The sequence below is a fragment of the Ipomoea triloba genome, chromosome 3 (assembly GCF_003576645.1).
Source record: "Ipomoea triloba cultivar NCNSP0323 chromosome 3, ASM357664v1".
NCBI classification, from domain to species: Eukaryota; Viridiplantae; Streptophyta; class Magnoliopsida; order Solanales; family Convolvulaceae; genus Ipomoea; species Ipomoea triloba.
In genome coordinates, this window is record NC_044918.1 from 17,835,352 (window position 1) to 17,855,613 (window position 20,262).

At 38.8% G+C, this 20,262-nt stretch overlaps 4 protein-coding genes across 6 annotated transcripts; 3 read left to right on the forward strand and 1 right to left on the reverse strand.

The window, feature by feature from the left end:
- Window positions 1–1,280: 1,280 nt before the first annotated feature.
- On the forward strand, window positions 1,281–6,029 carry LOC116012429 (protease 2). Of its 2 annotated transcripts, none has more exons than XM_031251960.1 (11): window positions 1,281–1,687; window positions 1,919–2,097; window positions 2,176–2,398; window positions 2,494–2,635; window positions 2,726–2,926; window positions 3,052–3,180; window positions 3,268–3,396; window positions 4,107–4,510; window positions 4,721–4,937; window positions 5,305–5,495; window positions 5,632–6,029. In XM_031251960.1, the coding sequence occupies exons 1-11, from the start codon at window positions 1,308–1,310 to the stop codon at window positions 5,807–5,809; spliced, it is 2,373 nt and encodes a 790-aa protein (XP_031107820.1). In that variant the 5' UTR covers window positions 1,281–1,307; the 3' UTR covers window positions 5,810–6,029. The 2 variants fall into 2 exon arrangements, with proteins under 2 accessions (XP_031107820.1, XP_031107821.1); XM_031251961.1 differs by having other exon boundaries at window positions 1,568–1,687; window positions 1,914–2,097.
- Window positions 6,030–6,407: 378 nt separating this feature from the next.
- Window positions 6,408–13,393, forward strand: LOC116012220 (DNA mismatch repair protein MSH7). The gene is made up of 17 exons (XM_031251713.1): window positions 6,408–6,868; window positions 7,317–7,869; window positions 8,392–8,487; window positions 8,624–8,679; window positions 8,941–9,007; window positions 9,229–9,324; window positions 9,490–9,621; window positions 9,715–9,748; window positions 9,833–9,880; window positions 10,033–10,232; window positions 10,312–10,438; window positions 10,545–10,822; window positions 11,021–11,215; window positions 11,484–11,897; window positions 11,991–12,087; window positions 12,295–12,422; window positions 12,757–13,393. Exons 1-17 carry the CDS (start codon window positions 6,549–6,551, stop codon window positions 13,222–13,224), a joined length of 3,309 nt encoding a protein of 1,102 aa, XP_031107573.1. The 5' UTR covers window positions 6,408–6,548; the 3' UTR covers window positions 13,225–13,393.
- Window positions 13,394–13,497: 104 nt separating this feature from the next.
- On the forward strand, window positions 13,498–14,956 carry LOC116012221 (homoserine kinase-like). Its single transcript, XM_031251714.1, has one exon. It carries the CDS (start codon window positions 13,635–13,637, stop codon window positions 14,769–14,771), a length of 1,137 nt encoding a protein of 378 aa, XP_031107574.1. The 5' UTR covers window positions 13,498–13,634; the 3' UTR covers window positions 14,772–14,956.
- A 1,863-nt stretch (window positions 14,957–16,819) lies between these two features.
- Window positions 16,820–19,068, reverse strand: LOC116012223 (trihelix transcription factor ASIL2). 2 transcript variants are annotated; one of them, XM_031251715.1, is made up of 2 exons: window positions 17,724–19,068; window positions 16,820–17,030 (listed from the first exon to the last, which is right to left on the reverse strand). In XM_031251715.1, the coding sequence occupies exon 1, from the start codon at window positions 18,794–18,796 to the stop codon at window positions 17,729–17,731; it is 1,068 nt and encodes a 355-aa protein (XP_031107575.1). In that variant the 5' UTR covers window positions 18,797–19,068; the 3' UTR covers window positions 16,820–17,030; window positions 17,724–17,728. The 2 variants fall into 2 exon arrangements, with proteins under 2 accessions (XP_031107575.1, XP_031107576.1); XM_031251716.1 differs by having other exon boundaries at window positions 16,820–17,034; window positions 17,723–19,068.
- Window positions 19,069–20,262: the final 1,194 nt, after the last annotated feature.

Consider the following 20,262-nt stretch of genomic DNA (forward strand, 5'->3'; position numbering starts at 1 on the left):
TTGGAAATCTGAAATTGATTCTTTTCTTCTTTTTTTTTTTTTTAAAACCAAACCAACTAGAATTAATTCATAGATTCGCAACGTATTACACCATGAAGAAACCAAGGACTAGAGTGAAAACACTAATCAATTCCCTTGTATTACATAATAATAATAAAGCATGAAAAGCAACGGTATAAGCTATCATATTACAACTACACTTAACAAACTGAAAACGAACATTTGGTAAGTCTTGTAAATAACGACGAATGTCACCGATGATAGACCTAACATGATTAAATTCATGTCAGAGCAAATTGTGTTAGTCACCACCTGAGCATCAGTTTCAAATACCACATGATTCCACCCTCTTCACTTCAATCAACTTAGAGCCTTCCGAGCGCCCATAGCTTCCGCCTCCTTAACTGAGTAGAGCCCCTCCATCTTTGTCGTGAGCACTCCCAACATCGTTTTCGTTTCATCCTGCATTGCCCAACCAAACCCCACACTCCTACGATTAGAATCTATAGCAATATCAATATTCATCTTCAAATAACTATGCGGCGAAGGCTGTTAAGTAGTGATATCATGACAAGGTCGATCAGATGAAGCATGAATGCTTTGCACACTGCTATGAACTTGCTGTCAACTTCAGCCTCGTGTTCTGAAATTTTGTCATGACATTACTTCGTAGATGACGGAGCCAACAATGATGATGCGAGTGTTGCAACTCTGGTATATAGTTGAATGTCGGCGGCATCAATACCTCAATGTCTATATGAAATTATGCAAATAGACTTGTCATTGACAAATAAGGTTGTAGCTAACAAACGAATGAATCAAGACTAGCTGTAGAGTTTTTAAAGTCCACTATTGAGTACGCAAGGAAAATTTTTATTTGTTAGCATTCATAGACATATACAATAATAGATGCCTTTGTACTTATCATATAAATGTGTACTACTACTATGACCTATTGATTGGCTCCGTTTCACCATTGGCTTCCATTGTCAATTCTTGTCAGAGCTCTGATCACTCACAAAATTGAATAGATTATGAGGTTGGGAGCGGACTAATACTTTAAAGTAAGACTCATAAGGATTACATTTTGCCTAACATAAAGTAACATCAAATTCGTAAGCATGAGAGTTTTATTTGAAAGCATTTACTTAATAACATTCAAATTCCTAAGTCAAAATGAAATGAAACAGCATGGGTCGTTTAGTCAAAATTTGAAAAACTTCGAATTGCTTATTTAGCCAATATTTAAACCTTAAACCCTAAACCCATATCCGGTTCACCAGCTCTACCTCCGCCTGACCGCCACCATGCGTCACCTTCTCGCCGCTCTCCGCCGCAGTGATCGGCGTCACATATGTATAACTCACCCAATCTATTATATTCCTTTTGCGCACTACCGGCCGCAGAAACCCCAACCACCTCCATCGCCACCATTGCCGCCAAAACCCCCTAAAAAGCCGGCAACCTTCACTCTCCACGGCGAGTCATGGGAGGACCCCTACAGTTGGATGTCCCAGCTCAACGACAAGGTTGCAATGCGCCACATGGATGTTTACATGGAGCAAGAGGAGAAGTACACTGAAGCCGTTATGTCTGACACCGAACGCCTTCAGTCCAAGCTTCAATCAGAAATGGCCTCTCGCATGGCTTATGACCTTTCTACCCCTCCCCTTCAATGGGGCCCCTGGTAAATTTCTCTATTCCTGTATATAGGTAGAAGCAAATTATTGCGAGCTTAGCTAATTCAAACTAAAGTTTCGCTTCAGTGTTAATACTGATATTTTAGTAAATTTAGGGATTTGAGGGTTGAACAAAGTCTTCTACTTCAATTATCCACTTCATAAATCTTTAACTGCTTCGGTTTCTGAATCGGAAATGTGTTTCTTTACTGTGTGGTGGTGGATGTTGTTCAGCGCAGGTTGTACTATAGGCGAGTAGAAGAGGGGAAACAGTATCCAGTGTTGTGCAGGAGGTTAGTGAGCACAAATGAAGAGTTTATATCTCATAAATCTCCTTCAGCAGGGTTTGATTTTACTTCTGGAAAGAGAATTGAGCAAAAGCTGCTTGATTACAACCAAGAAGCTGAAAGATTTGGAGGTGATGTGAATTTCCCACCTTCCTTTGGTGCCTCACCATAAGTAGGTTCTGGTTTATGATTTCACCTTTTGATTACAGGTTATGCATATGAGGAATTATCAGAAATATCCCCAGATCATCGATATCTTGCTTACACTATGTATGATAAAGACAATGATTACTTTAAATTATCTGTAAGGGACTTGAATTTTGGTTCTCTGTGTACTAAGCCTCAGGTTGATCGGGTGTCAAATATAGCTTGGGCAAAAAATGGACAAGCTTTACTTTATGTTGTTACTGACCATCAAAAGAGGCCTTGCCGGTTAGTAATTATGTTTTAGTCAAATTACAGCATTCAAATGTTCTTGAAATCTTGATGTCTTATGAAGTTTTTATTATTTGTTATTTACTTTTTAGGTTATACTGTAGTATGCTTAATACAGATGAAGAAGATGTATTGCTTTTAGAAGAACCTAACGCAAGTGTCAATTTGAACATAAGACATACAAAGGACTTTCTCTTTGTTACTGTAAATGTGCTTGCAACTACATTTTCCAAGGTAACATTGTGGCGCAAAAAGTTTCTAAATTCTATCACCTGTTGTTGGACCTTTTTTGCTTGTTTTTTTTGGTCAATGACCCATTTTTAGGTCTTTCTGATAGATGCCTCTGAACCTTTGTCTGGTCTTAAACTGGTGTGGGAATGCGAAGGGCAAGCCCATTGCATAGTTGAGCATCATCAAGGTTATCTTTACCTGTTTACGAATGCTGCAAAAAATGGCCAATCTGTTGATTCTCATTATCTTTTACGTGCTCCTGTTAACTATCCATTTGATCAAAAAAAGTGGGAGGTTAGTTTTCGTTTTCATGCCTTTTTGTCATTCTTTGGTTCTTGATAAATATATTTTGTCTGGATTTGAGCATTTACTCATAGTTATGATAACTTAAGCTGATTGGGCTCTCCTCATGAATGCAGAATGTTTTTGTTGATGACTCAGAGGTCATTGAAGATGTTGATTTTAGCAATACGCATATGGTGCTCATAGTGCGAGATGGGCGAAAGTTTAGGCTTTGTTCTGTTCCTCTGCCTCTGCCCAGTGGCAAGGTAATTAAACCTGTATGATCATTGATTTCTAATCTGTTCTTGTGTTTACAATACTAAGCCCCTCTCTGTTTAACTTCTTCTTGGCAGGTAGGGATTCGACTAGAAGAACTTAATCCACAGTTTTTGCCTCTCCCTGATAATGCTTGTCAAATTTTGCCTGGACCAAATTATGACTTCTATTCCTCTACAATGCGATTCACAATTTTATCTCCTGTGGTATGTAATTTAAGGTTTTCTTAATTGTTATATTTCTTATAAACAAGTTAAAGTTACAAAATTGTTAAGAGTTCCTTTTTTTGACAACTCAAAAAGAAGCCTGTAGAAATTACACATGAGTTTTCTACAAGTTAAGCTTTTCTATCTAAAAAAGCTTGTAATCTCTCACAAAAACATATACTCCTGTATACATCTATATATAAGTGGTCTTACAGTTTGTTTTGAGCTAATACATGCTAGTTTTTTGGTCCTAAATTCACACGTCATAGATGTAACATGCCAAAAAAGAGGTGCTTTTGATGCAATAATCTCCTGGAGAAGTGAAATACATTGTTTGCTAAAGTATATGACTTTTTACTTGTGGGATGATAGATATATAAAGCCTGAACCAAAGAGAGCCATCTTGGCATCTTGTGTTTCATGACATTTGTCAAGCTGTAGGATTATCATGCAAATTATATTTCTGTGATTGTGATTTTGAAATGGATTTAAAAAGTAATACACTAGAGTAGTAGTTGTGAACATTAACATTAAAATTAAGGAAAAAAGGGGAGAGAACCATTAGTTACCATCATATATTCCTTTAAATATAATCACAATGTACTAGTGGCACTTGAAAGCACATGTATTTTAAAATAGAGTACTAAAATAAATAAATTCCATTTTTTTTTTGAACAAGCATAATTTGATTTCCCTTTTTATTTTCTTAGATGCCTGATGCAGTTGTTGATTACAACTTATCAAGTGGAAGCTGGAATATTGTTCAACAACAGAACATGTTTCATGAACGAACAAGATTGCTATATGGATCAGCTTCTTCTGGTAATGAGAAGTCATCAACTGCAGGCTCTACTAAGCTAGCCAGTGCTGAAAATTATCAATTGTGGAGTGACCTCTCTGAGATTTATGCATGTGAGCATTTTGATGTCACATCTCATGATGGGGTAACAGTTCCTTTAACGGTTGTATATTCTAGAAGGGGGAAAAAGCAAGCAGAAAATCCCGGGCTACTTCATGTACATGGAGCTTATGGTGAGATCCTAGATAAACGGTGGCGCACTGAGTTGAAGAGCCTGCTTGATCGTGGTTGGGTTATTGCATATGCTGATGTCAGGTTTATTATGCAAAGCTTGCTTTATATTAATTCAATTTGTTAACTTGCACTCCCTTGGGATATAATAATGATTATTTATTTCTACACGAGTTTAGATTCAGTTTCAGCCTTTGGAACTAGAAGTTATTCTCATGGTACTACTTGAAATTTACAATTTTGTCCTTCATTTATTTTATTTTTTTTAAATAATAATTATTTTTAAAATTTTAGGGGTGGAGGTGGTAAGGGTCAAAAGTGGCATCATGAAGGCAGGTGCTCAAAAAAGATCAATTCCATTTATGATTATATATCATGTGCTAAATATCTGATAGAGAGGGAAATTGTTGAAGAAACTAAGCTAGCTGGTTGGGGATACAGTGCTGGAGGTCTATTGGTTGCTTCTGCCATTAATTTTTGTCCAAGTTTGTTTCGTGCTGCAGTTTTGAAGGTGTGCCTAAAACTCAGAACTTTTGGTTATTAAACCTGTTGATCTTACACTATTTGGCTCAATTAAGTTGATCCCCTTATTCTTGTTCTTCAATGTAACTTTCTTTTGCCAAAAGTAGAGTGCGGATTTGAGGGATGGAAACCTTTTCGGTATATTTTTACTTTACAACTTTATAGAAAAAAGTTGCTTTGAAATCCTACCTCTAAATCTATTTCTTCTAATAGACACACATTGGCTTCTAGCTTATGCAATTAGCTATCTGCTTGCAATACAGGTGATATTATTTTAGTTAAGCTAATCCTCTTTCTTCATTTGCTTTCTTCCAATGCACATCAACTAACTTGATTTTGTTTTGTTTTCATGATAGGTTCCATTTCTGGACCCAAGTAACACACTTGTCTCCCCGATTCTACCACTTACACCTGCCGATTATGAGGAGTTTGGGTACCCTGGGGACATTGAAGATTTTCAGGGAATGCGGAAATATTCACCATATGATAACATACAAAAAGATGTTGTTTACCCAGCTGTGTTGGTGGCATCATCATTTAATACACGGTAATTTCTGATACGTTGTCACTCTGTGTAGTCTGAATATTGTTGAGTAGTTAACGCCCTTTGTTTCACCTAATTATGTACGGAGTATATGTTTGGCAAAGAGAGAGATGAAACAAAAGTTTATATAAAATTTCAGGTTTGGAGTATGGGAAGCAGCAAAGTGGGTTGCTCGGGTGCGTGAATACTCGATTTATGAGCCAAAACGTCCAATACTACTGAACTTGACAGCTGAGATAGTTGAAGAAAACAGATATCTGCATTGCAAGGAGATGGCATTAGAGACGGCCTTTCTCATCAAGATGATGGAAACATAATCAGCTTCGACCACGCATTTCTGAAATTCCACAACTGCATAAATACTTGGCCAGGCCACTTACCTAGTACACCTTCATCCCCTTTGCAGAAAGTAGTTTTTTTTTTTTTTTTTTTTTTTTAAATAGTACTACAGGTTCTGTTACCATGCAGAAAGTAACGTTGTAATTTCACAACTGCATAAATCTCTATAAGTATTGTTATTTTTTAGTTTTTAATCAATATTTGATGATTTAATAAAAAAAAGTGGCACATAAAATGATTCTCGAATTTAAATTATTTTTATTAATTATTTCCTTTTATTAATATGCTTATTTACAGATGGATTTTTTAAAAATTGTAAATAAATATGAAATTTTTTTCTTTAATTGTATCTTCTACAGTAATATTCATCATAATCGAAGATATTATTGATCACGTTTTGTGTTAAAAAAGTAAAAAAAGAATAACGGAAATTTATTCATCAGTTCCTTGTGAAAAATAAATTAAAAAATTGAAGTAATATTGCGTAAATACTAAATACCATATGACAGGCGTCTTAAGATCCAATGGCTGGGAATAAACCGTCTAATAGAACAGTCGTTGCGAAAATTCTACAACAATTCAGTCCGCGCCCAGTGACTGAAGCTTTCGCGCCAATTACCCTCCTTCTCTTCCTCCCTCCCTCTCAACTAAACTAAACTAAAGCCTTCCTTCGATCCTGTTCTCTGCTGCGGCTAATCCACAAACTCTGCATTGGCAATGAAACGTCAATCATCTATACTCTCGTTTTTGAAAAAACCCTCGCCGGAGGACCAACGTTCCGGCGGTGCCACATTAAACGGCAATCAACCTACTCATCTTCAGCACAATAAAAATGCTCCTCCGCCTACTAAATGTGCCGTGCTTCCGGCCACCTTGGATTTGACTGAAGAACCTAAAGGCACCGATACTCCTCCTGAAAAGGTACCGCGTCAGATTTTCCCGACCAACGACGATGGCAGCGGAACTAAGCCTTCAGTTTTCGATAGCATTAAGCACAAGTTCGTGAAGTTTCATAACGGAGAAAAATTTGCGGATAGGTATTTCGTCGACAAGTTAAATATTGCGTTGCATTTTGCTAATTTTGAATATGGAGTAGTGTTTTTGGTAGAAGAGAAGAAAAAACAAATATGTTCAGACATTTCTTTTACAATTGTTAGATTTTTTTTTTCAAAAATATTTTTGAATAGAAATTAATTGATAAGAGAACTTCTAACACTTTCTAATTTAGAAAGAATTTTTATATTTTATATGTAAATAATTTTGTGATTTTAGTTCTATTTACTTTGTAACAACTCATGCAGAACAATAACTTCTAATTCAAATTGAACTTATATTATCATTTCATATTGTTGATATATTTATTTTTGATGAGATGGAAGGTGGAAATTGTTGGTGTTGGAAGTTTTATACATAAATAGATATGTTGATTGCATGTTTTAGTGAGCTCAAATTGATCATATTCAAATTTTCTGGGACAATAAATAGGAACCTGACAAGTGGTGGTACTTTAATGATGTCCTCTGTTACTGGTGGAAGTGAAAGATCAGAGGTACATGGTGATGCTTCTTTGGGTTCTAAACTCTTAGCAAAGGAAAATGCTGTGGGTTTCAATAGAACTATCAAACAAGGAAACAATGGATGCTCCTCTGTTATTGTGATCAATGATGATGCTCCTGGACCAGAAACACCAGGCACACGCCCTTTGGTTCCTCGGTTAAAGCGAGTTCAAGAGGATGCTCAAGGTCTTCAGGATAAGGGTGACTGTTCTGCCTTGAATATGAACAAGAGAGTTAAAACCCTGCAGGATTCTATTACTGTTAGGAAGAACCTTGAAGAGGTGTCTGAAATGACTAGTAAGTTTGAATGGCTACATCCTTCTCGAATCAAGGATGCGAATGGTAGAAGACCAGGTGATCCTTCTTTTGACAAGAACACACTGTATATTCCGCCTGATGCTTTGAGAAAAATGTCAGCATCTCAGAAACAGTATTGGGGTGTCAAATGCCGATATATGGATGTGGTGCTTTTCTTTAAAGTGGTGAGTTCTTTATCTTTTTTATTCCTTGCTTTGAGTCACCTAGCTGCATGCACACAAATCGCTAGTGTGCTATTCTAGTTACAGATCAATTACAATTGTACATCTCTCCTGGCTACTGTTGTTTGAAATTTTCAGCGTTGCTAACCAGTACTACAGAAGGCAATATGTGTTAATGAAATCTGGCTCTCTACATGTATTGCTATCAAACGATTTATTCTGCTTCTTTAATATACTGACATACTGTCATCCCTAACTTGGAGATGGTCAACATGACTAGCTTGGTGCTTGTACAATTTTGAGAAAGAGGAAAAACTTGGACTATTTTTTGGACAAGAAATCATCTCATGTGCTTGTAGAGTTGTAGATGCATCTTCTTTTTCGCCTCTATGATTTTCATGCTTTATAATTTCTTTCTTTTTTATTTGCTTTTTTTGCATGCCTTGATATCTGTTTATTTCTTTCTACTTATTGATTGGAACGTTTTATTATACTTGCTTTTTGGCATGCCTTGAAATGTTTCAGGGGAAGTTTTATGAGCTTTATGAACTAGATGCTGATATTGGCCACAAGGAGCTTGATTGGAAGATAACCATGAGTGGCGTGGGAAAATGTAGACAGGTATTTTCATTTACATCAAACTGATTCTTATAAGCATATTTCTATCTGATTGCTTGCACTGAGGTTAATTTTCTTCTCAAATAAGGTTGCAAATTAATTTCAAGTGACTTTTTCTGTTCTCTCATCTTGTGGTCAGGTTGGCATATCAGAAAGTGGGATTGATGATGCTGTTCAGAAGTTGCTAGCTCGAGGGTAGGGCAATTGTCTTAAAATATAGCATTTCTAGTTAATAGTAGTATTTTTCTCCTGTGAGGATATGTGTAATTTTCTATTAGCAACAACTGCTGACTTTAAGCCAGAGGATATATTATTTACTCCATACCTTTTATAGGGATGTTGAACCAACTTAAGGTGTTTGTAATGTTTTACATAACGAGTAGAATGCATGAAAAATTTAACCTATGAAATCCTTTTTTAGATCTTATTATTTTCCATTTTTTCCTTAATTTGAAGGTATAAAGTGGGGCGGATTGAACAACTAGAGACTTCAGAGCAAGCTAAATCCAGGGGTTCTACTTCTGTAAGTGCAACATGGACCTCTGATTTTATCCACTTTATTATTATTATTATTATTATTATTATTATTATTATTATTATTATTATAAATTTACTTTTAAAAAGCATATATCACTGTGAACTGTTGGGTCTCTTAAAAAATTTACTTTCTAAACTCATCTTGTTTGCTTGTCAATAAGATAAATCCTTGAAAAATATTATTATTTGGCAACATATTTCTTGCAGGTTATTCAAAGGAAACTTGTTAATGTACTTACACCTGCCACTTCAAGTGAGGGTAATATTGGGCCTGATGCGGTTCATCTTCTTTCCATAAAGGAGGTCTCTCTCTTTCTCTTGCTTGGAGTCCTATGCATCTCTAATATTTTTTTTTTTTTGAATCTATAGTAATTCAATTTTACCGCTAATTCTGCTTATGCACTTTAAATCATGAGAAATGTGAGATTTACTAGGAAAGTATTATGTTTATTTGGTGTTTTCATATAGAGGTGCTTGGATATGGAGAAGGGTTCCACTGCATTTGGGTTTGCTTTTGTTGATTGTGCTGCTTTAAAATTTTGGGTTGGTTCAATCAGTGATGATGCATCCTGTGCAGCTTTGGGGTCTTTGTTGATGCAGGTGCAATATTAATTGTATTTTTCTTGTAAGTAATTCAATCATAATGTGAACAGTCACTCTTTGATATATTTGTGCCTTTCTTTTTGTTGTCAGATATCTGCTAAGGAAGTTATATATGACTCACGAGGTAAAATGTGTGTTTATTATTATTATCTTAAACTAAGTCCAATGGGTAATTGCTTCTGACTTCAATTCTTCATTTCTTCCACAGGACTGTCAAAAGAAGCTCAGAAAGCTTTGAAGAAATACTCGTTAACAGGTTGGATTTTCCCCCAAAACAAATGGCTCTATGATGCAGCTGAAACATGAATGAAGACATAGGATAACAGATTATATATTCATTATGTTTACTACTACTAGTGAATACTCAATTTGACATTGACTTTTGTTTTTACCTATTATTACTTAAAGGAACTGCTGCCCCGCAATTGACCCCCATTCAGCAAGATGCAGATTTTGTTGATTCTTTAGAAGTGAAAAATTTCATTCAGTTGAAGGGATACTTTAAAGGATCACTTAATGGGTGGGATCATGTCTTTGATGGAGTAATGCATCAAGATCTTGCATTTTGTGCTTTTGGTGCACTTGCCAGTCATTTAACGCGGCTAATGGTAAGCCCTATTATACTGGCTTGTAATATTGAAAATTATACATGATACTGTTGATTATTGGATTCTTATTTCTTTACAGTTAGATGATGTTTTACGTAATGGCGACATCCTTACATATGAAGTCTATCGAGGTTTCCTTAGAATGGATGGACAGACACTAGTCAATCTTGAAATTTTCAGCAATAGTGCTGATGGTGGTCCATCAGGCAAGTTCTTGTACAGTTTAGTTATAATCTCGTCCAAGACAGACACCACCAAATTTATTTTTGTAATTCTTAATGAGCTCTTAAAGCTTGTTCACTTGTATGACAGGGACTCTGTACAAGTATCTTGACAATTGCATAACATCATCCGGTAAGAGGCTTCTAAGGAGCTGGATCTGTCATCCATTAAAAGACGTCGATACTGTTAACCTCAGACTTAATGTGGTTGAGGAACTTATGACTCATTCAGAAACAATGTCATTTGTTGCTCAATACTTTCGTAAGCTTCCTGATTTGGAAAGGCTGCTTGGACGTGTTAAAGCTAGTAATCAGTCTTCTGCAGAACTTCTGCTGCCCACAATTGGGAAAAAATTATTGAAACAGCGAGTACGTCCTTTTTGCCTTCTGAGACTTTTGTACTAATAAAATCTTTTCTTTGAGATTATCCTCAACTTCTGGGTGTAGCAAGCTCACATTGTAGAAGATTAATAGCAAGTATCATTATGTATGAATATATAGGAACAGAACAGTCCAATACTCCAATTAGAAGTTGGTGACACACACTTCTTGTCTACCTTGCAACAGGTTAAAGTGTTTGGATCACTTGTTAAAGGGCTGAGGATTGGCATGGATTTGTTGATGTTATTGCAGAAGGAAGAGCAGCTGAGCTCTTCATTATCCAAAGTCTTCAGACTGCCAGTTTTACATGGTAATGATGGGTTGCATAAATTCCTTACCCAATTTGAAGCGGCAATTGACAGTGACTTCCCAAATTACCAGGTTTGTTAAATCATATTTCTTTTGATAGTGGTTATATAGTGTATCAAGATGCTTGTGCATGGAAAAGCATATTCTTGGTCTAGTTAAGGTGAGGCTTCATAGAATTAGACACTAGGACTTAAAATATTCCATCCCCCACTGAACCGCAGAAAAACAAAACAAAAACAAACGCACAAGAACTCCTTTTACTTTTTACATGTGCTTTTTGTCACTAATCTAATTTTACTTAATCTAGCCTTTTAGTAATTTCTTCTTCCTGTGGTACCAGGATCATGATATAACTGAGTCCAATGCTGAAACCCTATCAATTCTGATGGAGTTATTTATTGAGAAGGCTACTGAATGGTCGCAAGTGATTTATGCCATTGGTTGTGTTGATGTGTTAAGGTCTTTTGCCGTTACTGCGACATTTTCTACTGGAGCTATGTGTAGGCCAATAATCTTACCTCTTTCAGAGTCAACAAATCTTTCCTACGAGAATAAGGGACCAGTGCTGGAAATGAAAGGATTGTGGCACCCCTATGCCCTCGGTGAAAGTGAGGGGCTGCCAGTTCCTAATGATCTCCAGCTTGGTGGGGAGACAGATTACTACAATCGTCGTACTTTACTGTTAACTGGACCAAATATGGGTGGAAAGTCTACTCTTTTACGTGCCACTTGTCTGGCTGTTGTGATGGCCCAGGTTAGCGTTGGTTCTGGAACTTTCATAAGGTAGATGCTACTTGGATTTCTGGAGTCGAGAGATTTTATTATTTTTGTTTTCTATTTGTTGCAGATGGGCTGCTATGTGCCTTGCGAGGCATTTACTCTCTCACTTGTGGACATCATCTTCACTCGTCTTGGTGCCACTGACCGAATCATGACTGGTGAAAGTAAGTTCCTTGTTAATAGTTTAACTTGTCTTTCATTTTAATAAAAAGATTCGAAGTACATTTTTTTTGGCTATATCTGAGGAGAATGAGGATTGAACTTGTAAATTCACAGTCTCCTGTCACACACAATCTTCTACCGCTAGACAACAAAATCTTTGGCATACGAAGCGTTTGGTTCCCATTCTCTCCTATCTATTCCTTCTGCAGGCACATTCTTTATAGAGTGTAGGGAGACTGCATCAGTGTTGCAAAATGCCACTCAGAATTCTCTTGTTCTCCTTGATGAATTGGGCAGAGGGACAAGCACATTTGATGGATATGCTATTGCATATGCTGTAAGATGCCATTTTCTCCATTTGTTGCTTGTGTTTTAATCACATTGCTTGGTTGGCTACTTAATATACTAATAATGCATAATGATGTCTGACATGTTTCTACATTGCTTGTAGAACTTTTAAGCCTAAAAATGAAAGTTTTGATTCAGTATTTACTATAGAAGTGTGATCCATGGCTTTAAAGGGTCTTGGACGGAATAAGAAATTCTTACTCCATTGGTTGGAATTAGTTTGATTTTACTCTTGTTTCTTATTGATGTGGCACTCTATCATCATTATTCTATTTTTTTAATAAAGTGAAATTTGCAACATATATAATACAAAATCTGTTCAGGTATTCCGTCATCTTGTGGAAATTGTGAACTGCCGCCTATTGTTTGCTACACACTATCATGCTCTGACGAAGGAGTTTGGATCCCATCCTCATGTCATCTTGAAGCACATGGCCTGCTCATTCAAATCGAATCAGAAGCTTGTTTTCCTATACCGGCTGGCCTCTGGAGCCTGCCCGGAGAGCTATGGAATGCAAGTAGCACTGATGGCCGGGATCCCAAAACAAGTGGTTGAATCTGCATCCAAGGCTGGTAAAGTAATGAAGACAAAGATTGGAGAAAGTTTTAGATCAAGCGAACAGAGATCAAGCTTCTCAACACTTCATGAAGAGTGGTTGAAGTCTCTGGTACTCATCTCCAAGTCAGGAGAGAGCGAGCTTGATGAGGACACATTTGATACGTTGTTTTGCATGTGGCATGAGCTAAGAAGCTCAGATGGATTCCTCAACTCAGCCGCATCGCATCAGTAGTAAAATCCCTATAACAAAACCAACCCTGTTTGAGCAGGCTAGTGATAATTTTCCGGTGAATATATTATTAGGTGTACTGGGGCTGGCTTTTTTTTACTTTCTAAATCGAGCCAGAATAGAATAGAGCTGTCGTTTCGTGTATATAATTATCAGTTCGCTTTCAAATAGACATTCACTCTCATGATATTACTATTAGTCATGTTTTGTTTTTTAAAAAAACAAAATGACAAGCAACTGATTGAAATGCCGCACGTGCATATGAACAATAAAGTTGCTCAAGAGCACGACTTCTACTCTCCAATCATCTTCTTCCCACTACGCCCTGCAAACAAGAATTTAAGCGTCAAAGGTTTTTGGTCTGCCCTTTCCTTCAAACCCAAACTCACTCACTCTCACTCGACTCCTTTTCAATGGCGGCTACCTGTTATCAGCCGTCATCTTCACTAAATCTGAATAGACTGAAACGCTCCGTTTCCTCTACAAAACAACCCAATCCTCTGCTTAATATCAGGCGAAGCAGCAGCCCACTCTTTTCTGCGCTCACGTCTCCCTCCCTCACCATTTCTGACCCGGAACCCGTTTACGCCTCCGTCAAGTCTTTTGCACCCGCCACCGTCGCTAATCTGGGCCCCGGCTTCGACTTCCTCGGCTGCGCCGTCGATGGCATCGGCGATTTCGTCACCGTCCGCGTTGATCCACACGTTCCTCCCGGCCAAGTCTCCATTTCCGAAATCTCCGGAGCCGGGAATAAGCTCAGCAAGGATCCGCTCTCCAACTGTGCCGGTATCGCCGCCATCGCCGTTATGAAGATGCTTAACATCCAATCCGTCGGCCTCTCCCTCTCCCTCGACAAGGGCTTGCCTTTGGGGAGTGGATTAGGATCCAGCGCCGCCAGCGCTGCCGCCGCCGCCGTCGCAGTCAATGACCTATTCGGCAGCCGATTGTCCGTCTCGGACCTCGTCTTCGCCGGTCTAGAATCGGAATCTAAGGTCTCCGGCTACCACGCGGACAACGTGGCCCCTTGTATCATGGGAGGGTTTGTGCTCATTCGGAGCTACAACCCGTTGGAACTCATCCAATTGAAGTTCCCACAAGAAAAGAACCTCTTCTTTGTGCTGGTGAATCCAGAATTCGAAGCTCCCACGAAGAAGATGAGGGCGGCGCTGCCGGCGGAAATAACGATGTCCAGCCATGTGTGGAACTGCAGTCAGGCCGGGGCTCTGGTGGCGTCTGTTCTGCAAGGAGACTTGGCGGGGCTGGGAAAGGCTCTGTCGTCGGATAAGATAGTGGAGCCGAGAAGAGCTCCATTGATTCCTGGGATGGAGGCAGTTAAGAAGGCAGGTATTGAGGCAGGAGCTTTCGGGTGCACCATCAGCGGTGCAGGACCCACTGCAGTAGCAGTTACGGATGATGAAGAAAGAGGAATGGAGATTGGGAAAAGAATGGTGGAAGCCTTCTTCCAGGAAGGGCATCTCAAGGCTTTGGCTATGGTGAAGAGGCTTGATAGGGTTGGTGCTAGGGTTGTCAGCAGTACACCCATATCATGATTATGATTATGCAATGCAAAATTTCATTTCAAGAATGTAGCACAGGCATAAGAGTAACTTTTAATTCTAAAATAAACTTATATCATCAATTTCATATTGTTGATTGATTTCCCTTTTGATGAGATGGGAGGTTGTAATTGTTGCTGTTGGAGGTTTTATTCATTAAGAAATATGCTGATTGCATATCTGTGACATGTCTTTGCTCATAATCTACCATACTGCGACTGCCAAGCTTGATCCTCCCAATTGAGTTGTCCGTGTATGTTGCTATCTAGTACTACAGAATGCAATATATATCCTCCACGAACTGTCAGGACAGAGTTGCCCGTGTATGTTACTATATTTAGTACTACAGAATTGCAATGCATATCCTCCACAAACTGTCAGGACAGGGGGTGCGAAAGCGTCTGGAGTGTCACAAGAATGCAATGTGTATTAATGAAATTTGACTCTCTACATGTATTGCTACCAAACTAGAATTAGTAATCCATTCTGCTTCTTTAATATCTTGTGGTCGGGTTGGCATATCAGAAAGTGGGGTTGATGATGCTGTTCAGGAGTTTGCTAGCTCGAGGGTAGTGATATGTGTAATTCTCTATCAGCAAACAACAGATTATATATTTTTACGCCATACTTCTAATACAGATGCAGAACCAACTTATTAGGACTCTACATAATAGAGTCATACTATAAGTCTCAGTCCTAGTTTACTTATGATTCTCAGTCCTAGTTTACTTATGATTCTCTTGTATATATACTCTTGTATTCCTACAGTCATATTTTGTGAACTCTAATATAAACATAATTGTTCTCATCTGGTATCAGTCGCTAGGGTTTCGTTCTTGTTCCCATGGCTACGAATGACGGCTCTGCCTCTGAGCGGACCGTTTCAGAGGCTACGAATGACGGCTCTGCCTCTGAGCGGACCGTTTCAGATGTTGCTAATGACGGCTCTGCCTCTGAGCGGACCGTTTCAGATGTTGCTATGAGTTCTGCGGCGCCGGCTCCCGTGTCGTCGCTCTCTTCTGCTCATCACTACATTAGCATCAAACTCAACCACCGCAATTTTTTGTTTTGGCGTACTAGCATCAAACTCAACCACCGCAATTTTTTGTTTTGGCGTACTAGCATCAAACTCAACCACCGCAATTTTTTGTTTTGGCGTACTTAGGTTCTCCCGTTTCTACGTGGCCATGATCTCATTGATCTTGTTGATGGATCGTGTCCTTGCCCGCATGATCTCATTGATCTTGTTGATGGATCGTGTCCTTGCCCGAAGGAGTTCCTCCCTGCCGTGTCTGCTGCTACCTCGTCCGCTGCTGCTGCCCGCGTTCGGAATCCGGCGTTTGTTGCGTGGTCTCGCCGTGATCAAGGGTTGCTGTCTCTCCTTGTTTCTTCGCTGTCCGAGGAGGTGCTCTCCATCGCCGTCGGCTGTCGGACATCGAAGGAGTTGTGGGATGCCATTGAGCAGTCCCTCGCTTCCGCCTCTCAATCCCGCCAACTTCACTTGCTTAGCCAACTCCATGGTCTCCGGCAAGGAGATTCGTCGACGGCAGAGTATCTCGGGCGAGCTCAGCTTATTGTTGAAGATTTAGCTCTCGCCGGCCGAAAGGTAACGCTGGAAGAACAGAACCTGTACGTGTTCCGCGGCCTTCGACCGGAGTTCAAGGGTGTCACCTCTTCGCTGGCGGTTCGAGGACATCCGGTGACGCTCCTTGAGCTTGCTGACTTGCTGGGCGCGCAAGACTTCATCGCCGGTGATGATTACGCATTGCCTGGAGGTGCTGCACCGGCGGCTTTCGCTGCTCAGGGAGGTCGCCAGTCGCGTGGTCGTGGAGGAGGCCGTTCGGCTGGCGGAGCACCGTTCGGTCGTGCTGGTTCTAGTTCTGCTCGCGGTCGCGGAGGTTCTGCATGGCGCGGCGGCGGCGGTTCTGGTCGGCAGTTAAGGAGGTGTTTATAATGTTTCATCATATGAAAAATCCTATGATGATATAAGTATTAGTAGTTATGTTTTGTGCAACAACAAAATGACAAGCAACAGATTCAAATGTCGCACATGAAAAATAGAAATTCTTATTTAAGCTACTTTCAACTTCATTGTCATAATCTAATCAATCAACAAAAATGCAAATTATGCAGCATTAAAGCCAATTCATCCATCAGCTGCTTACAATACAAAGAAAAAAAAAAAACCAAAAAAAAAAAAAAAGGTTGCTCAAGGACACAGGACTTCCGCTCTCTAATCATCTTCTTCCCACTCTGCAAACAAGAATTTAACCATTTGAGACATGACATTTTCTCAAATAAAATTTGATGCAGAGATGTAATATGAACAATGAGCAATCAGCAAAGTGATCCTTTTCAATTGTCCAAGCTTCTTTCAATTTGTTTACCATTAATTAATTACCCAAATAATGGACAAGTTAAAGCTTTCGAAATATGTTTTCTCAAAGTAAACGGTCACTGTACTCATCTTAAAAGGGCAGCGGCCTGAGAACATGCAAAAGAATGAGGCATATTCATCTAAAAGGTTAAACGATTAAAAATAAAATAAAGACTCAGGATTACTCTAATAAATCTCACTTGACAGAATGTCAAACTTACCATACTAAATTTTGTCACAGTTTTTGTGAGGTCTAAAATCTGTATCAACTTGAAGTGGATTGATAAACACAGAGGATATGTAGAAAAAAATAGCACACTACTGCACTCCGATTTTTCTACTATGCAAATGAAAGTAAAGTGCTAGCAATTCTAACCAAGAAACAAGAGGTATAGTTAAGCATAGGTAGCATTGAAGATTCCTATCATATGTTATCAATTATCATAAACAACTAAAAGTAAAATACTACAGATACAGACGTATAAGAAAATAACAGATAGGATAGGAGAATGATATATCCTTTCATAGGGCTTATTGAATAGTAAATGTCCATAACTATATTTAATCACCTGCATCACCCATTGAGCTTCTCAGCTGAAACATTATTGTTCTCCTCCTCTTCATCGTCTTCATCATCATCCCCACCGCTATCTTCTGTGTCCCTTATCTTAGCAATTTCTGCCTGTGCCCTCTCAATAATTTGCTTCTTTTGCATCTCCAATTCCCTCTGGAATTCCCACTTCATCTTTTCCAATTCCATCATTTGTTTCCTCTTACTATTCTCAATCTTCTCATATATATCCCCGAACCTTTGAATCGACTCGGCCAACAACTTGGCAGATTCCTCATCTTCCTCCCATCCTGCCTCCCCTTCAGTCTCTTCTTGCTCATCCTCGTTATCTACATCCGATCCTGCAGGACTATCCCTCATCTCATCCATAACGTTAGACCTATCTAAATACATTCGAGGGTCCATAAACACGTACTCACCAGAATCAACCCCACAACCCAACCCACAATGCCCTTTCATCCTCAAATTCATCAATACATCCATTTTCTTGAAAAATGGCCACTTGCTCGAAAACCCGCCTCCCATTTTCTCCATCTTCTCCCTCTCCTTCTTGTACTTCTTCTTCAACACATCCAACTGATTCCTACAGTCGACCTCGCTCTTCTCCACCCCAATCATCTCTGAAACCTTCTCGGCTACATCAACCCAATCCTCACCCCTCAAACTTCTCCTCCCCAACTCCAAATACCTCTCCCCCCACACGTCCAACAACACGAAACTCTCCTCCTCACTCCACGCCCCTCTCGAGCTCCCTCCACCTCGAGTGGTTCCTTGTAAATTTCCCACGGCACGAGGGGCAAACTCGTAATTTGACACTAAAGACTCCATCTTTCTTTTCTTCTTGTTCCTGAAATCATACCCGTTCTCAGCCCCCCCGTTGAATTCCGGATCATCTTCTCCTTCATCAGACTCTTCAGTATCATCACATTCATATTCGTTCTTGTATCTACTATAATGGGTGTCTTTAGGATAAGAACTAGGGTTCCTAATTGGGCGTCTCGATCGAGAAGAAAAGCTGTAAACAGAAGTGGGTTTTTGTGAGTACCTTCCTTCATCATCAGAATCATCCATATCTTCAGAATATCTTCTCCCCGCCAGCTCGGACCTCTTTCTTTATATCAATATGAATTGGGTTTTTTCCCCCTTATTCTTGACAGAAGAAAATTGGAGAACTTGATTGTTGAAAACCAAAATTAGAGGCGAAATTGATATGGGTTTGAAGGAAACTTCAAAATAAGAAAGGGGAAAATGAAAGGAATTACAGACCTTAGAGCTCTGATCTCGGAGATTAGGGTTTTGATAGTGGAAGAAAAGAGGGGAGATTGGGAACTGAGGTGTCAAAGAGTTCTCAGAGCTAAAGTGCGCCGGAGTGGATGAGATCGTGTTTACGGAGTTTATTACAAAATCGTCCCTCGACTATTGCGAAATTATCAATTTGGTCCTCGACAACTTTTCGTGCTCAATTAAGTCCTTCGACTTTGAAAATTTTAACCAATTTGGTCCTCCGTTTATTTTGCCGTCAAACATCCGTTAAATCGGGACCAAATTGGTAATTTTGCTATAACCAATGAACAAAATTGGTAATTTTGCTATAGTCAAAGGACCAAATTGGTAATTAAATTTTCACTGAAATGGACTATAGGAAAATTACCAATTTGGTCCCTTGACTATAGCAAAATTATCAATTCTGTCCCGATTTTAACGAATGTTTAACGGTAAAATAAACGGAGGATCAAATTAGTTAAAATTTTCAAAGTCGATGGACTTAATTGGGCACAAAAAATTGTTGAGGACTAAATTGGTAATTTCGCAATAGCCGAGGGACTATTTCAGTAATAAACTTCGTGTTTACGCTTCTGCCCTCACTTTTATTTTACTTTCTGTCAGATGCTTACTTTTACAGGGCGTTTGGTTGGGAGGAGGGAATTAGGAGGGAAAAGAATTGTAATTCGGTGGGAGTTGCAATCCAATGAATAAAGTAGGAATTGAAATTAGAGTGTTTGGTACGCAGGAATATGAGTACAGGAAATTGAAGGGTAAGAAGCAACAAAATGACTAAATGTCTTTATGTTATTGTAATCGTAATAATAATAATGTTAATAATAATAATAATTTTAATAATAATAATAATAATAATAATAATAATAATTATTATTATTATTATTATTATTATTATTTCCCAACAAAAAACGTACAGTAGAGATGAAATATGAGAATGAAATAAGGATAGAAATTGATGAAACATTGTATTATTAGAAGGGCAAAATGGTCAAAATAGCAACTTCTCCTCTCCATTTCAGCACTGAATTACAATTCTTAGGGGGGACTATAAATTGTAATTCAGCAAAAGGAGGGAGTTGCAATTCGGTGGAATTGCAATTCCCTCTAACCAAACGGCGTAGTTAAGAGCTTCACTGAATTAGGGGGTAATTGCATTGCAATTATTGTCAACCAAACGGCCGTTATTAGCTTGGTTCGCTTGGATAAATTAAAGTCCCATCACCCAAAAGCTCTGAAAACAAAAATAATCATGTTAT

What these genes read in the sequence shown, in the direction of transcription:
- LOC116012429 (XM_031251960.1), top strand. Translation starts at nt 1,308, where the DNA reads ATGCGTCACCTTCTCGCCGCTCTCCGCCGCAGTGATCGGCGTCACATA. An exon ending in CATCAAAAGAGGCCTTGCCG is followed by an intron (nt 2,399 to 2,493) that starts GTTAGTAATTAT and finishes TTTACTTTTTAG; the next exon opens with GTTATACTGTAGTATGCTTA. An exon ending in TTGATCAAAAAAAGTGGGAG is followed by an intron (nt 2,927 to 3,051) that starts GTTAGTTTTCGT and finishes TCATGAATGCAG; the next exon opens with AATGTTTTTGTTGATGACTC.
- LOC116012220 (XM_031251713.1), top strand. Translation starts at nt 6,549, where the DNA reads ATGAAACGTCAATCATCTATACTCTCGTTTTTGAAAAAACCCTCGCCG. An exon ending in TGCTGATGGTGGTCCATCAG is followed by an intron (nt 10,439 to 10,544) that starts GCAAGTTCTTGT and finishes CTTGTATGACAG; the next exon opens with GGACTCTGTACAAGTATCTT. An exon ending in GATATGCTATTGCATATGCT is followed by an intron (nt 12,423 to 12,756) that starts GTAAGATGCCAT and finishes AAATCTGTTCAG; the next exon opens with GTATTCCGTCATCTTGTGGA.
- LOC116012221 (XM_031251714.1), top strand. Translation starts at nt 13,635, where the DNA reads ATGGCGGCTACCTGTTATCAGCCGTCATCTTCACTAAATCTGAATAGA.
- LOC116012223 (XM_031251715.1), bottom strand. Translation starts at nt 18,796, where the DNA reads ATGGATGATTCTGATGATGAAGGAAGGTACTCACAAAAACCCACTTCT.